Source organism: Bemisia tabaci, chromosome 8 (genome assembly GCF_918797505.1).
Source record: "Bemisia tabaci chromosome 8, PGI_BMITA_v3".
In the NCBI taxonomy this organism is placed as follows: domain Eukaryota; kingdom Metazoa; phylum Arthropoda; class Insecta; order Hemiptera; family Aleyrodidae; genus Bemisia; species Bemisia tabaci.
The window spans coordinates 11,656,125-11,672,842 of record NC_092800.1 but is presented as its reverse complement, the minus strand read 5'-3'; the positions used below and the strand labels follow the sequence as shown (position 1 = coordinate 11,672,842).

At 40.9% G+C, this 16,718-nt stretch overlaps 2 protein-coding genes across 4 annotated transcripts in view; one reads left to right on the top strand and one right to left on the bottom strand.

Moving 5' to 3' along the window:
- Flo2 (flotillin-2) overlaps positions 1–16,718 on the bottom strand; it is a 224,906-nt gene that overhangs the window by 77,455 nt on the left and 130,733 nt on the right. The gene's annotated exons all lie outside the window — the stretch shown is intronic.
- Positions 1,560–11,594, top strand: LOC109033999 (glucose dehydrogenase [FAD, quinone]). 3 transcript variants are annotated; one of them, XM_072303526.1, is made up of 8 exons: positions 1,560–1,849; positions 3,285–3,540; positions 4,742–4,966; positions 5,414–5,655; positions 6,559–6,839; positions 8,003–8,285; positions 10,308–10,442; positions 11,033–11,594. In XM_072303526.1, exons 1-8 carry the CDS (start codon positions 1,568–1,570, stop codon positions 11,354–11,356), a joined length of 2,028 nt encoding a protein of 675 aa, XP_072159627.1. In that variant the 5' UTR covers positions 1,560–1,567; the 3' UTR covers positions 11,357–11,594. The 3 variants fall into 3 exon arrangements, with proteins under 3 accessions (XP_072159627.1, XP_018902445.2, XP_072159628.1); XM_019046900.2 differs by having other exon boundaries at positions 1,709–1,849; positions 3,298–3,540; XM_072303527.1 differs by having other exon boundaries at positions 1,710–1,849; positions 3,301–3,540.

The following is a 16,718-nucleotide window of genomic DNA, read 5'->3' as shown; positions in this document are numbered from 1 at the left end:
TGGTTGATTTTTCGGTGTTTTGATGGGTCCAGTTTAAAAATCAATGCCTCTACTTTTGTTGGGATTAGTGGTGATTATTTCAATTTATCCGTGACCGTTTTTCAACACGTAGTAGGTAAGTTTATTGAATACCTGGAACAATATTGATTTACCGATTTTGTTAAACTCAGCGGTGCACTAAAAAAATACTTGTTACATGGAGGGCAGTGACTTTAGTGCAAGCATCGCAATCAGAAACTCGAATGACGTATCTCATAGAAAGGCAAAAATAGAGACGTGAAAAATTTTTCTAATTATACGTATCCCTCCGCTTTTAAGATCATGAAAATTTTCAGGCATTTAAAAGCTTTGCTGGGAAATGAATTCAAATAGCACCCGTAACACAGATCTGCACCTCTAACCCATGAAAAGCGTTATGTTCAACCCCTCCTCACCACTACAAATTAGCGATTCGTGATGAAAAACTGTCTTCTTACTCCGATTTTTCATCTTAGATAATCAAATGGGTGCCAGGACTACTCACCTACACTGCCTCGCTGAGGAAAAAGGCTGTCTGAATCTTCAGGCGATGCCAAATTTTCTTTGATAGAACACGGATTCTCTGGTAAACATATGAATATTTTGCTTCCAATTTTCAAGATAATTTTGTTCGTATTTTGATCAAGCTCCCGAAAATATAGAGGAAATATATTCATAACTTCCCTCAAAAATAAACATTTCATCAAAGGGAAGGCAATTCTCGAATGTTCATGCGGCGTTCTTCCTTAGAGCGGCAGCACGCAGTCTTTTGCCTATGGGACTGTTCACCCGCATGCATTTTCACCTAAACCCATGGAAATACATCCAAAATCCTTACATGTTTAATTTATCTACAAGCATTTTCATCAAGTTGCAAGTTGCAAAAGTTAGAACTGAGCACCGCTCTCGTGACTACGTCTAAATAACTGGAAACTGGAGTTAGAAATACAGTTCGCCTTCAACTAGATGGATGCAATTTGAGCGGCTTAGGAGTTGATATAGTTGTATCACGCTTTTTACAAACTGATTGCGATGGACGGGACGCACGAGTCGTTAGACTAAGTTAGCATTTTTTAGCCAACGTGCGTTAACAATCAGCATAAAGCTGAAAATGTCAATACAGAGGGGAAAAAGCCCGTATGGGCACAATTTTCCCTCAAAGAGATACGCTGTTTGGTGCAAAGAAGGCAACTGCAGACGCGTTGAGGCTACTCTCTTTGTATTGAGGAAAAATTCGTCGCTCTTCTGGCGTAAGGGCGTATCACCATTTCCGCATGAGCCCGGGAGAGTATGTATTTATATGGAGAACAGGGCTCATGTTGAGATCGAGATACGCCTTTACGTCAGAGGAGCAACGAATTGTGTTCATATGAGCTTATTCCCTCTGTACTGAGATTTTCAGCTTTATGCTGATTTTTAACGCACGTTGGCTAACAAATTCTAACTCACTGTCTCACGTTTTTTAGTGTAGTGCGATTCCTCGAACTTACGTGATTACGTGACGAACCTGCGTGATTCTAGAACTTACGTTTTCCCAACAGATTAACGGATGGAACCGGTGCCGGTGGCATTGCAAATGAGCTACCCTCTCCAGTGCCTGACAGCAATATCTACCTCGCGGATAATCCTGTCGTACGGGCCTGGGGTGCTGCTCATATTTTTAGCGCGTGCGCTGATCGACCGATACCGACCTGACGTAAACGACCGCAAGAACCGCGTAAGGGACACATCGCCGGCCGCGCTGCGCGGCGAGTATGACTTCATCATCATCGGTGGCGGGTCGGCTGGCGCCGTCCTCGCGAATCGTCTCACCGAAAATCCCGATTGGACTGTAAGTATTCGCTTCCTCGAGTTTCAATTAAGAAAACATGTACTTTGGAAACTTCCATCCGGAGACAAGTTGATGATTTTCAAGACCCCGCATCAACAATCTGCGGGCTAGTTGTTGAAATTGATAGACAAAGCTATAGACACAAGAGACAGAGGTGATACGGAGGGAGCCCACAGGTGGAAGCGGGTGGTTGCAATGGACATATCGACGGTGAAACTACCAAACCACGTATCTCGGTTTGCGACGTCGCAGACTTCCTGTCATTCTTTATTTTTTAAATGTAAAACTACTTAACGTCCAGTCTTGAAAATTTCTGTGATTTTTCCTCTTTGTGCGTAGAAAATTCTATGAAAATTTCAAGGAATGATATTGATTTGGTCTACTTAAAAAAAATAAAATGCGAGCGTAGATTTTTAAACACCGCAAACGAGATACGTGGTTTGGTAGTTTCACCGTCGATATGAGGTAGCTAATAGACTAACAAACGGCAACCCACTAGAGACCCTATGGTTAGTCCATCATTTACCTCCTTATTCTATAAGAACTACCCATTTCAACTAATAGGATCTCTCCATACTCCCTATGTCTTCTTTACCTATCATTTTGTCTATGAATTTCAACAATCAGCCCGCTGAGCAATGTAATCGTGCGAGACAAATGTTTCCTGCTAAAAACAAACATGGTAGTGAATGAAAACATGGTAGCACTTTGATGAAAATATGGTATCATCATGGGGTAAAGGAGCAACATAATTGCTCTGTTAAACTAGTATACTCCTAGGCGGCTTCCACAGCAGATTTATCTCGTTATCAACAGGGTATCAACTTGGTCTAAGAGACCAAAATTGACCAACATATGGGAAAATGATGATACCGACAAGATGCCGCGTTAGGGTTCGCGGTTAGCAGCATGTCATCTTCCATTCTTCAACGTGGTTCAAAATGGATTATGTTGGTAACAACATGATCTTGAAGTATTTACATCTCTCTTACCATGTTAGCAGACACTTGTAATCGCAGGGTAAACGTCCGAATTTCAAGTTCTTTGTGCTCTCCCTGTATTTTATCCACACGTCCTGTGTTGCTCGTGGATGGATACACAAATGCCAAACTTATGAAGAGAAATAAACAAATAAAATAAATCAGGAGGCCAAAATTTTCAATTTTCGTCTGGTCCAAATTGAAATATAAAAAAATCCAAATTTGTAAGGATTTTGTAACCATGTATTAAAATTTGGACTTACTTATGCTAAAAGGAACTATGTTGCACGCAAACCCTATGCATATAGTTCCTTTTAACATAAATACGTTCATGTGTTCCCCGAATTCCCTCAATTATCAATGAATTTTCCCGCGAATAAATTTTCCTGAGCTATCCCGGGCTAGGAACCCTGATAGATGATACAGTCCTTAGAATAGAATCTATCTGGTTGAAGGTGTTGCTCTTAGAAGCAGGTGGCGAGGAGACTATATTGCCGCAGATCCCGCTGTTCTACCCGGGCCTTCAGATGTCGCCCATGGACTGGATGTACAAGACGGAGCCTTCAGGCACGTCCTGCTTGGGTCTGAAGGAGGGACGATCCCAATGGCCCCGCGGTAAGGCTCTCGGCGGTTCCAGTGTTCTCAACGCGATGCTTTATGTTCGAGGCAATAGGAGGGATTATGACCTGTGGGCTGCAGCGGGGAATCAAGGCAAGTATTATAAGACACTTTAAGGCAACTGAACTAACTCCGAGGCAATGCGTAGAGTATTATGAAAAATGAAGGCGCTCCAATCCAAGATCGTGCCTTTGAAGGTTTTCAGTAATTAAACCTTCATCAAAAAGCCATCAAGATTGATTTAAAATTTAGGTTTCTTTTCCGATCATAATTTGGCAAGCACAAGAGATCATTAAGGAGAATCTACAGCGGAGATAAATTATTATCAAAGTACCGGTTTCATTATTGAAGTTTAAAGATTAACGGGACGAGTGTAAGCTGAGTCCCAATGAATTGAGGTCATTAGGGGAGAAGGTAAATTGAGCCCTGACTCCTATTCGGCGGCACGTAAATTGAGTCCCGGTAGCATTATCACTGTATGTGTGAGGATGGGAGAGTGTGTGACGTTGAACAAATTTATGTAGATGGAACTTTTAAAAGCAGTTCTAAATTTTTCCTAGACGTATTCACGATTCATGGTTACTACAAAGGCCGAGGAAAGATCTGTACTTTTAAAGGATGCCTTTCATTCTTGATACGTTCAATTTCGTATAATACTGTGCAACACCTCTGCTGTGAAATAGTTGCTTCAGGCGCCGCAGCACGGCGGGCAGGCGGCCAGCGCGAAACGCGCATTGGCACAGACCTACAAACCGAAGTGGATACTTCAAGCATTGTGCAATGCGTGAAGTATCCACTTAGATTTGTAGGCGCCAGTGAGCCTCTCGCGCTGGCATGAAAAATTTTGAATGTTATATGGATCGCATTTAGCAAAAAGGAACCAGCACGATTTTAGTGTTGTAAAAATGTTGCTTCTTCATAATTATCTTAGAAAAACTCTCAGAATAGCAAATAGTTTTCAGTTCCCACCGAAATATTGTTAATTTTAAAGGAAAATAATTGTGTAAATTTTAGAACTATACACATATCAAGTATTTTTAAAAGAAAAGGAGAGGTTGCACAGTTTTGAAAACGCTGAAATTGCGCTGGTTCCTTTTGCTAAATGCGATCCAGATACACTTGGGTGAATTTTACTACCATGACGCGAGGGACGCGAATCAAAGACAAAATTATGTGTTTCTTTCCATAACCAGCGATTGCAAATTGTCTGCGACGTACACAATACAGGATACGATGTATGTAGACTAGAATAAAAAATATTATAGCGTCTGATACGTTTGCGTGTTAAGGGTAGGCTGGAGTTTCGACGATCTGTTGCCGTACTTCAAAAAATTCGAGGATTTTAAGATTCCCAAGTTCAAGGATGACTTCTGGCACTCGGAGGGCGGGTATATGTCGGTGGAGGAGTTCCGGTACAAGTCGCCCATCACCCACGACATCGTCAGGAGTGGACTCGAGTTAGGGTACCTCCCGATCGATTTCAACGGACCCCAACAGACGGGCATCAACTACGCTCAAGGTATACTTTTCATAAAATACTAATATTAATGAAGTTTGAAATGACTCGCACTTCGCAGTTGTCAGCTACTAAGAAACGGTTTGAGTTACAAAAAAAAGTACATGGTTTCTCTTCAAAATCTTACGTAAAAAATTATTCACACAATAGTTGGATCAAATTTTGCAAAAAGGAACCACTATCTTTGGCTCTCCCATGACAGCACTTATCTGCATAGGGAAACCAATGGCATGAATGTTGTTTCTAAGATGGGCCAGAGATAGTGGTTCCTTATTGCAAAATGTAATCCAGTTAGTCGATTACCTCTTTTGTCATTCGTTTCCACCAATTGAATGCCCACCATTACCGTTTGTCTTCTTTGTCTACTGCTTTCTCTATCAATTTCAATAATCAAACCACTGACGTATACTCTTGACGCAGAAACGTATCTCATTAATATTCATTTTGCAGCTACGATTCGAGATGGTTTACGGTGCAGCACGTCAAAGGCTTTCCTACGACCGATTCGAAATCGATCGAATTTGCACGTGTCCATGTTTTCACACGTGGAAAAAATTCTATTCAACAATACTTCCCCAAACAGCTTGCCTCGAGCCGAAAAAGTTATTTTCAAAAAGGTTGGGATGGGAAGGCACAAGGTGAAAGCGCGCAAAGAAGTCATTCTGTCGGCGGGTTCCATTGCATCTCCTCAGGTAAGTGAGACATTTTTCATCATTCATTTGGTCGTCTTGCTATGCCTTAATCGTAAAATTTATGGATTGACGTCTAAAGTCATCTCGACACATTTAGGCCAAAATTTCAAGACTTTCCTTGAACGCGATTGGCTCAACATCTCCTTAAAATTGCAATGAATTTAAGGGTATCGATGAACACAATGAATATTCCCTGGGTGATATCCAAAACAACGCATTTATGATTGTCTTAATCTGCTCATTCAATACGATTTTGTTGAGTGAATTCCTTCAAATGTAGTGTAACACGCTCCATAATACTTTTTTCATCAGTCCAAAATGTTTTCCCTTGACCCAACTCTTTGTTTTCTGAAAAATGTTTAATTTTCAAATTCAAAAGTATCGGGGTACTATTTCAAGTCGTTAAAAATACGACAAATCAGGAAGTCACCAATCAGGACTCGCCGGCTCGTATAACTAGCAAACCACGAAGGAGTCTCCTCACATTGAAGGCAGCTGATCAATCTCCGAGGATGCAACTATTTAGACGCGTAGGTCCTGTTTTGCCTACTCCTTGAAATGAAGGCGCGCCATCCTCTGTCGCTTACTTCCGATCTTTCGCTCTGCACAACGTAGCTTATGTGGACTGCATTTTGCAATTTGGAACCATAAATTCTGGCTCTTCTGAAAAAACACTTATGTGCATAGGGAAACTGATGGCACATACGTTGTTTCTAAACCGGGCCAGAATTTATAGTTCCAAATTGCAAAATGCAGTCCATTTATCCTTCTTACTAACGAGTAGGCAAAAGGTATTCCTACACGCTTAAATGGTCTCATCAGTGAGATCGACCTATGATGCATAATGTGAGAACTAGAACGAAGATAATTGACATTTTCCCTCTTTTTGGGTATCTATTTCAGTTGCTGATGCTATCGGGAGTGGGTCCAAAGGAGCATTTGGAGGAGCTGAAGATCAACTTGGTGGTTGACTCCCCCGGTGTGGGGGGCAATCTGCAGGACCACCCAGCTATGGGGGGACTGACGTACCTCTTCGACTCACCCCCCGAAACGTACCCCATTGGCGCGGGGGTTGTTCTTCCTCGCTTACTCACCCTCAAAACGCTCCTTCAATTTCTCAGGGACCGAGATGGGCCATTCTACGTTCAGCCTTTCTGCGAGGTCATCGGATTTGTAAATACAAAGTGAGTATTGTCGAGACTCCAGTATTGGACCACTCGTCGAATCAAATTTTTAATAATTTACAAGATTCGATGCTAAAAGATGGTTCAAACACCAGGCAGTAAGTTTTTCTTCACAAAATATGTAAGACTCATGAGTTCTAAAGCTATTGATAATGCGAATGAGATTGTTTCTACGGAAGTTTTAAAAGCTCTCCAGTTCTCACATGTAGCTATCTAGAGAGCTGTAAGATATTCTTTGCAATTGTATTCAACTTAAGAGAAGACTGTGACTAGAATAAAACTAAATCATTCCAACTAAAACGGTAGGAAAATTTTGCTGTAAAAACTAAACAAAGAGATCTTCTAGAAAGAAGAGGTTTTCCAGAATTCTTTTGTGTGTTGAAAACGCGACCATAAATGCATGCAAACAATATCTTTACGGCTGTCTTGCCCAATATGGAAATGGAAAAAGGTCCTTTTAATGCAGTTAAAAAAAATTGTGGATTTTAATTATAAAAACTATTTCTGAGAGTCTTCCGGATGTTTCGTGGCAATTTGACAAAGAGCAGAAGCTTCTTTCAATGAAATTTTTCGCTCAGATTATACTAAGCTCATTTTCTCAAAATTTCATTTTTGCGCTCACGACTCCCTGAGGTAACACGGCTTAGGGGTAGAGACCAGTGATGGAGCTTGTAATACCGATGGCTGAGTTTAAAACAACGTATTTCCATTGCAATTTTTCAAAATTTCCGATATATTTCACTTTTTCGAGGCGGGAAAATAGAGCGCGACAACGAAGAGTAAGTGGATCGCATTTAGCAAAAAGGAACCAGCGCGATTACAGTGTTGTGAAAATGTTGTTTCTTCATGATTCTATAAAAAATCTCTCAAAATGGCGAATAAATTTTGCTTTCCACCAAAATATTGTTAATTCTGAAGGAAAATAATTGTGTACATTGGAATACTGTCCATATATGGAGTTTTGTTAAAAGAAAAGAAGAAGTTGCATGATTTTGAAAACACTGTCATCGTGCTGCGCTGGTTCCTTTTTGCTGTATGCGTTCCAAGTCTGCAACGTCGCAAACAGAGATACTTGGTTTTGAATTTTGGCCACAGGTCGATTGTCTAGTTAACGCTCCATATTTATGGACTTATTTTTCTTTTTTTTTGCGATTTTGTTTCAGGTTCGCGAACGCGTCTGAGGACTGGCCGGACGCGCAGCTGATCTTCGCGACGGGCGGGGACAGCGACGACGGGGGGTTGTTCAACAAGCGGGCGAGCGGGATGCGCGACGACGTCTACGCGGCCCTCTTCGAGCCGATCCTCTACCGCGACACCATCACCATCGTCCCCCTCCTCATGCGCCCCCGCAGCCGCGGCCTCATCCGCCTCCACACCCCCGACCCCCACGCTCACCCCCTCATCTACCCCAACTACTTCCAGCACCCCCAGGACATGCGCACACTGGTAAGCACCTTACTCAAATTCTTGAGCGCCTTTCAAGTATTACGTCTGGGTCACTTGAAGGGAGAGCTTTGGAGGCTCTGAAGGGTATGGATTCGATCGTTATGAATCCATCAAAAAATAAAAACGTGAATCAATCGACACCGATTCGATCGTCATGAATCCATCAAAAAATAAAAACGTGAATCGATCGACACCGATTCGATCGTCATGAATCCATCAAAAAATAAAAACGTGAATCGATCGACACCGATTCGATCGACAAAAAATTAGGAAACGGATGCCGATTTAATCGAAATGACCCATGGGGGGAGGAGGACGTGAACTGATCGACGTCACTCGATAGCCATAGATTCGAACGACAACCGTGAATCGACCGACTGATTGAATTTTATTGATCGGTTTACGTTTCTATTTGTCGATCGATTCATGTCCATCGAGTCCATACCTTCCGCTCTATACACGAGGTCTTGCGCGGGAGGTAAGCGTCGGCCCACGTTTTCGAGAGCCTCCGACTTTTAAAAAAATAATATTTTCCGAAAAAATAATTTTGTTTTGGCATTTTTTAGATTATCTGCGTTTTTGTGGAAGATTTTGGGGACGAACGCTAGGACACATTAACTTGCTTCAAAAGGAAGTGCGAAAATTTTTTTTTTTCGAGAAATGTTATGTAAACATTTGGATTACAAAAAGAAAGAGAGGTTTAAAACGTCACGCAAAATGGCTTACGCAGTAATTAAACGACTCCTTGCTCCCGTTGAGAACCAAAGAGATGCCAACTGGTTTCCCGGGTAAAAATGGGTCGAAAGAATGGCGTGGTTAAGAATGGTTTCCGGAGGTTATGCCTTTGCCTCCTCCGGACCAGAATGTGGAACCCCCCCCCCCCCCCCTCCTGCGGTTCCGATATTTTCTTCAATAAAGGGATTTTTCCGAATTTCAAAATCCCTCCAATTTTCTTATTTCTGCAAGTTTTTGAACTTACGAATAACTGCCATACTTGCCATACCTTAATACACATTTTTTCTTAAGAATAAGGGACACTATACCATTTTTGTGAGATCGATAAGATAGATAATTGAGGGAACTCACAGTGCCTTGAAATAGTAGTTGCAGAGCGAGGAAAAACATGCAACTTATGGGCGATTGCGTAAATTGGAAATGTTCGAGGAAAATATTCAACGTGATTTTTCGATGAAAATTTTCCACCGATGCATGATCTCTAATTGCAAACCGTCACATATCACGTTTTTTAGACAAACAAGTAAATTTATTACTACGAGAAAGTGAATCATTAAATTTTCCAATGACTCGTGCGATGAAAATCTTCAGTGCTGTTCCGTAAACATTTTCCTTTGATTACGCAATGGATGCACTACAAGCGCGAGTAATTAGTAAGCAGCATTGAAGAGGCTCTTTGCGCACGATTGATTTGCCTTCGATCTTGAATGTAGGCAACAAGCAGACCAGTGCAAGTATTCTCACGACCGCAGAAATCGAGGCTTCAGCAGGAGTTATGGAAAACTGCATTAAACCTTTGACAGTGCTTCAAGTTCCTCCCTGATCGCCCTTCGTGGAATTTTTTAACGAAAATTGATATCAAAATAGAATAGATATTAATAATGTTCTTAATTCTTCCCAAGACGATACGAATATATTGATAATATACTAAGGAGTAGTTCATTATTTACTCATGTACATTGGTGAATGGACATTTAAAAGGCTTCAAATTATTCAGAAGAGTTTACGATTGAGCTAAAGTTTACATCACAATGTGAACATGGGATTTTTTCCATAAATATGTTGAAATAAACTAATTGTTCCGAGGAAAATGAGGGGAGAATGAGCTGAATCATAACTCAGACAATACGAGTCTTCGATGTACAATATACACAATTTAAAATCCCGCTATCACAATATTTTATTTTTAAACAATAGGTGTGAAAGGAACGTAAAGGCAGTAATTACTATTTTCGATGATTTAAATGGTTGATTATGATGGTGGATGCTTTGTTTTCAAAATTTTAGATTGAAGCAGGGAAAGTGGCGCACACATTTGCAATGTCTAAGGCCCTTAAGAAGTATCATATGCGAATCAACCCTCACAGAATACTGGGCTGCGAAAAACTGAAACCATTTACGGACGAGTGGTGGGAATGTCGGGTAAGTAGGGACGGAGGGTAAAAACCTTAGGAGCTGTTAAGGGGGTACAGACAAATTGTTTCTCCAATCAAAAATTAAATTTAAAAACATCCACGAGTTTTGGAAAGAAAGCAGAGGAAAGAGTTCACTTCTTATGATGGATAATCAATAAAAATGGAAATATGCAAACGGAAAACTAGAATAAATGCAGAATTTTTAGAACAATGTAGATGGCATCTTCCGCAGTCAGCGTTACTCACTCATAAGATTCAATCAACTCCTTATTCTGCCGTGCTAAGCAAAAACGCCTTAAATCCATCAAGATTTTCCCACGTTTTTTGGAACTTAACACCTTATAAAATAAAAACTATTTTACCCATGCACCTCAAATTTTCAGGTCAAATTCTTGATAGCATTTGCGAAAGAATTCTGTAAAAACATTGTCCCAAGGTACATGAGTTTTTCTGCTATGATAGATTGTTTCCAAAAAAATTAAAATGGCGTTTACGGCATTATGAAGCGGCATATGAACTTTTCTCTCATTATACTACTTGTGCATATCACGCATGCAACAAGAGGTCCTGGTGTAAGCTAATGTTATATGTTTCCAGGCGCGACACTACACGATGACAATCTACCACCCAGTGGGTACTTGCAAGATGGGACCATCCTCTGACCCGAAGGCGGTGGTCGACCCCAGACTAAGGGTGCACAACGTCTCCGGGCTAAGGGTAGTTGACGCCTCGATCATGCCTACTCTCGTCTCGGGCAACACAAACGCCCCCACCATCATGATAGCCGAGAAGGCCGCCGATATGATCAAACAGGACTGGAGTCAGTGCCAGAAAGAAAGCTTCAAGCATCCCAGATGGAAGAAGAAACCTAGATCCAGGCCCGAACGGGTTCGTTTTCGGACTAATGAAGTTCCACATTGAAGTTCAACGATGCCAAACCCAATGCTGCCATTTTCCGGAATTGATTCAGAATTTCTGAACTTATCAAATAATTGGAAATTTCACCGGAATCTTTGAAAATTCCGAAATTGTTAGCTATTTTCGGAATGTTTCGGCAATTTCTCGGAATTTTGGGGCTTTTGTCAGTTGGGCCAATTATTTGATCAAATTTGATGATTTATTTTTTCAAATGTTGTGAATAAAAATATACCAAGACTGATGTGATTTTTCTGAGACTGATCAATTTTTGAATGTGATTCGAACCCTACAAAATTAAATCCTGAACTAATTGTGAATGATAGAGCGAAATAATATGTCGTTTTATACGTATTGTGATTTACAGGCTACACGGAGAAAAAAACTTCTTGCGTGGGACTCGAAGTTGAGGTCATATGGATCTCTGAAGTTTTCTAATAACGCATCCGAAAACTTGAGGTCCAGTTGCCGGAGTTCGGGTCACACATCTGAAGTACTCCGGTACATACCGGAGTGCCTCGATGTCTCACCTGAATTTCGGCAGCTCGACCTCAAGTTTTCGGATGCGCGATTAGAAAACTTCAGAGATCCATATGACCTCAACTTCGGGTCCCATGCACGAAGTTTTTTTCTCCGTGTAAAATGTATGCCTTGATGTGAATAGACTGAAAACATTACTATGCGGTTTTTAATATTAAATTAATCCCAAAGCAAAGCTGTTGTATAACTTTACAAAATTAGGCATATGAAAAATGTGAACATTTTTGAGGTTGAGACTGTGCCTTGCTGTTTTTATTTTGCATTGAAGGAGGGTAAACTTTTGAGCTTTTATCTAATTCAGTAAATTAAAATGTGAAGAGAGTCTACGACGTTAATTGTCATTGTCTCTTACCTCATCTTACGTAGAGTTAGAAGGAAAGTCTCTTTACCTGCAACAGAAAATTTGAATCGGTCAGTTTGCTTCCAGAGATTTAATTTAAAGATAGAACGTAATGAAATAATGTATATACTAAATAAATGAAATAATGTATATACTAAATAATAATTTATACTTAATTATCCTCAGGATAACTTGTTCCAATAGCCAATATGACGTCATCTTAAAACCCAGCCGTTCAATGAATTTAAAAATTGAGGACCTCTTCGGTGAAAGTGGCGTACAAAATTTGAAATGCTCCTAGGATTGTGAAATTTTTCATAGCATTTGCAACAAATGAAATTCGTTCACAGTCCACTGCTTACTTCCATATGATAGTGAGAAAAATTAATGGCATAGTTTTCGAATGAGTAACTTGTAATTAAAGAATTGTAATAGGTACACAGTTTTAACAGCATTTAAAGGTTCATATGCCCTATTACCGAAGAGGCCCTCAATCGATAAATGTCGACAAATTGCTGTTTCGTAATGTGATAAAAAATGTAAAAGTTTTGCGACAAACAGCTTACGATGACCTCCATAAATAAAGAGTTGAACTTGAGAAAAATCTGCGGTGTATCAGTGTTAAGGAGGAAATGAATCGATCTATACAATCCAAGTTCAAGTGTGTCTGTGAATTCTAGAAAAAATAATGAGAATTTGTCAGCGCTATGAAGTTGCCAGGATATACATTGGAATGTTCGACTTGCCAGAGAGGTAAAAGAAATTATTGATGAGACCGAATCATAGCGTAAGAGCGGAGGAAATTTTATTGTAATCAATGAAAATAAGCCAATATTCCAGTACTCTATGGTACATTGCTCCAGAGTTCCAGTAATGCAATACAGCAGTACTGCAGTGCTTCAATACTCCAATAATACCGGTACGTTTTGCAATTATACGTGGAATGAAAACTTTTTTTCGTTTTTCTTTTCTATCCTTTTTATGAAAGTCAACGAAAAGCTCAATTGCATACATGTGCATAGGAATGACGAAATTCGAGAATTTGGTTGCCTGAACCGAGGTTTGGTTCCTATGACTAAAAACTTCTAATACCTGAACCGCAGCTTAGGTATTTCACGAGAACCAAAGTTAATCTCGCGGTGCTTTAGCTCTAATTGGTTTCCATGGAAGTCACAAACAGCTATCACGGAGAGATTGCAAATTTCATTGAAGAGACCAAGAAATAACTAAGGGTGCGCCAGGAGACAAACTGAGTGCGAGAGAAGATATGGGAAGGAATTCCTAAATGAATTGATCAAAGATTACGAAAAATGTTGCGTACTGCATAGTCTTCCTGACTGTTTGCGACAAGGGCAGGCGCAGGCCCGTTGTTGAAACAATGTACAATGGCGAGACAAAGCCCTATCGATACCACTCAATAGATCGCTTTGCGATATCGATCCGTGGCAATCGATTCGCAGGACCCGAGATGTCTACGGAACTCTTCTCTGCCTAAAAACCAAAGTTCACAGTTGAACAACGTTGCAACAACTATCGCACGCTTTTCCTAAAAACTCGATTGGGATAATGATCATTAGCATCGCGGTAGGGCTGCATATTCTGTCGCGTAACGATACAACGACTTAAGGGAGCAGAGTCCAAAACAGTGCTGCCAGATTATTAATTTCCGCGTTACGCATGGGCTCCGCGTTACTTTCGAGGACTTTTCCTCGTAATTTGACAACAGCGAGAGAGAAGATCGCAGCTCCGACGGATCGGATCGAATCGATAATCGGGTCAAACTGCACTAATTCATGCTGCGCGACAACCGCTCAAGGAGGCACCCATATTTTCTCACCTTGATTCCGTTTTGAGTGGCTTGACCTTTCCGCTGCTTCGGGATAATTTTCGCTTCCATTTGGCATGGGTTGCATTGCCGTTTGACCGTACAGACGTTCGCGGTCCAGAGAGTTCCCATAGTCACCAGGAGCTACCATGGATCACTGGACACTGGACAGGATGGGGGCTTATTGGCTACGAATGGGTCACTGAGCCATGAACGAATTTTGACTTACGAATACATTTCTCTACCGGTAAATGATGCGTAGAAAACGATGCGCACATTAAAACCGCGCCACGGTTCGTCTCAGAGGGAGGTACATGAAACTGTGTTGCCCACTCAAAATTCCTTCAGGATCTTAAAGTGAGATGCGTACACAGTCATTTAAGCCTAAAATGGAAATATTCTGTCGAGCTCTTCGGAAATAAAATCAATTTTTGTGTTTTTGGCGCTAGAATGACCTTCAAAGACGATCGACGAATCAATTCCGATGGGGTGTGCATAAGTAAAATGACATATGCATGATGAAATCTACGTATTTCTGGACCAGAAATCGATTGAGCAGGGTTCCGAATTGCTCCGACGCTTCATTCACCGAAAATGGACCACTAGATAAGGTACGAATTTCAGCATTCTGATACATGTTTCTTAACCAAAATTTTACGTAAAACACGATGCACACAACGAAAATTACCGAAATTAACTCCTTACGAAGATATTTAATGATTCTTAATGCGTGAATTCAAACCACCCGCTCATGAAAACTCAATGTTCTACGTGATTCACATCGCGCGCTAAACGTTATCATGACAGTCTCCGCGATATAAAAATCTGGCAACCTCAATCTTGACGCTTTGGCTCAGCTATAGCAAATTACTAATAGTTTGAACAACACATGATGGAAAATGAACATTGCTCGATTGAGAAGCTTGCTGAAACCGTTGTAGTGGGCGATTTGACTCAAGTAGAGTTTTGAGTTTCATGTGAGCGGGCAGTTCAAATTCCTCGTAACCAATGTGAAATAAAAACGTTAATATCTTCGTTAGGAGTTGGTTTCTGTAATTTTCGTTGTGTGAATCGTTTTCTACGTGAAATTCTGGTTACGAAACATGTATCAGATCGCTTAAATTCGTACCTTGTCTAGTGGTCCATTGTGCTTTTTTTGGTTTTGGGATGTTTTGGGCCCACTTTTTCACAGTGTTGGCGTGAGAAAACCTGTGCCGTCATGGGTGACGATTATCAGGTCATTTCGGGCGGACCATCGAATGCACTTGGTCCCGAGACACTCCAGGGCTCCCGGAAAGAAACGTTTAAAGTGCTCTTTTGGTAGAATCACTTGGTGCTAAGATGCGTCCACCCTCAAGTAATAGTGCTCCGTCGAAAACTCAATTTCTCAAATTTTGGCGGTTATGCCCTCCAAATAACCCGTTCAATTTAGACTCTGAAGTGCCTTCATGCGCTAGGTGTCAATTTCAGAGAATTACAATGTCTCTACGATACCGCGAGTAAGCCTCTGATTGGTTAAAACTCACGTGAGGCATAAATTATTGTAGTCGTGGGGACTTGCTGGACTGGAAGTTTGAATGGGTGCGAGATGAATAGCCTCTGAGGAAGAGAAGGAAAGAAAAGGAGAAAGTGATGAGGGAGACGAGGATCAGAAAACTAGAGAAGGAGGGATTCGCCATAGCGCGCTCAGGAGCTCGGGTATTGTTTTGGCGCGCAATCCTTACGCAGAATCACGTCGAGACGTCTACCAGTAAAATGACGTTGCCGCACGGGGCCTCCGCGTCCACGTGCGCTAGAGTACCCATATCGGGAGAATCTTGCCATCTAAATAGACCAATCAGGGTGTCTACTGTAACAGGCTGGCCAAAAATCAGTACTCTTACAGTGCTTTTTCAGTACGTTCCCAAGAAATCCAGTACCTCCTCAACGGAAAAATTCAGTACTTTTTCATTTACATACCTACAACTGGAGAAATTCAAAAATTTTTAAAAATTTGAATTTCCCGCTTAAATTGCGACAAAAATGAAAAAAATTCCGGACTTGTTTGCAAAATTTCCGCACTTCTTCAGTACTTCCGGGCCGCCCTTGAAAAATGAGTACTATTTTCGGACTTTCCGGAAATTCCGGACTTGCAGATACCCTGCCAATAGATAAGGTACAAAGTTAAGCCTTCTGATATATGTGTCTTAACTAAAATACACGTAGAGCACAATTTGCGGAGCGAAAATTACTGACATTAACGCCTGACCAAGATATTTAATGTATCTTGACGCGTTATTTCAAACCTCCCGCTCATGATACGCAATGGCTAGGCACCCAATAAATCATCTTTTTTGTCAGCCCTTCCTCTTTCATACGCCTACATGTCCATACCGCAGACTAGCTGTTTGCCTGTTCGGTCTGCATTCCTTAAAATTTTCGAGACCAATTAGACTACATTTCGCAATTAGGAACTACAAACTCTAGCTCAGTTTAAACACAACGTGTATACCATTAGTTTCCCAATGCGCATGATTGTTTTTACGGATGAGCCAAATAATGTAGTTCCTGATCACTCAAATTGTCGTTTCCCGATCGAAAGAACGTAATTCCATTCCAAGGTCGCAATATTGATTCAAACGCTTCAATTTTTTACAAGAATGTAACCGTGCAATTTTTTTTCA

Coding starts and splice junctions, on each gene's coding strand:
- LOC109033999 (XM_072303526.1), top strand. CDS start 1,568: ATGGAACCGGTGCCGGTGGCATTGCAAATGAGCTACCCTCTCCAGTGC. Junction 6,840..8,002: donor ATCGGATTTGTAAATACAAA/GTGAGTATTGTC, acceptor ATTTTGTTTCAG/GTTCGCGAACGCGTCTGAGG. Junction 8,286..10,307: donor CCCAGGACATGCGCACACTG/GTAAGCACCTTA, acceptor TCAAAATTTTAG/ATTGAAGCAGGGAAAGTGGC.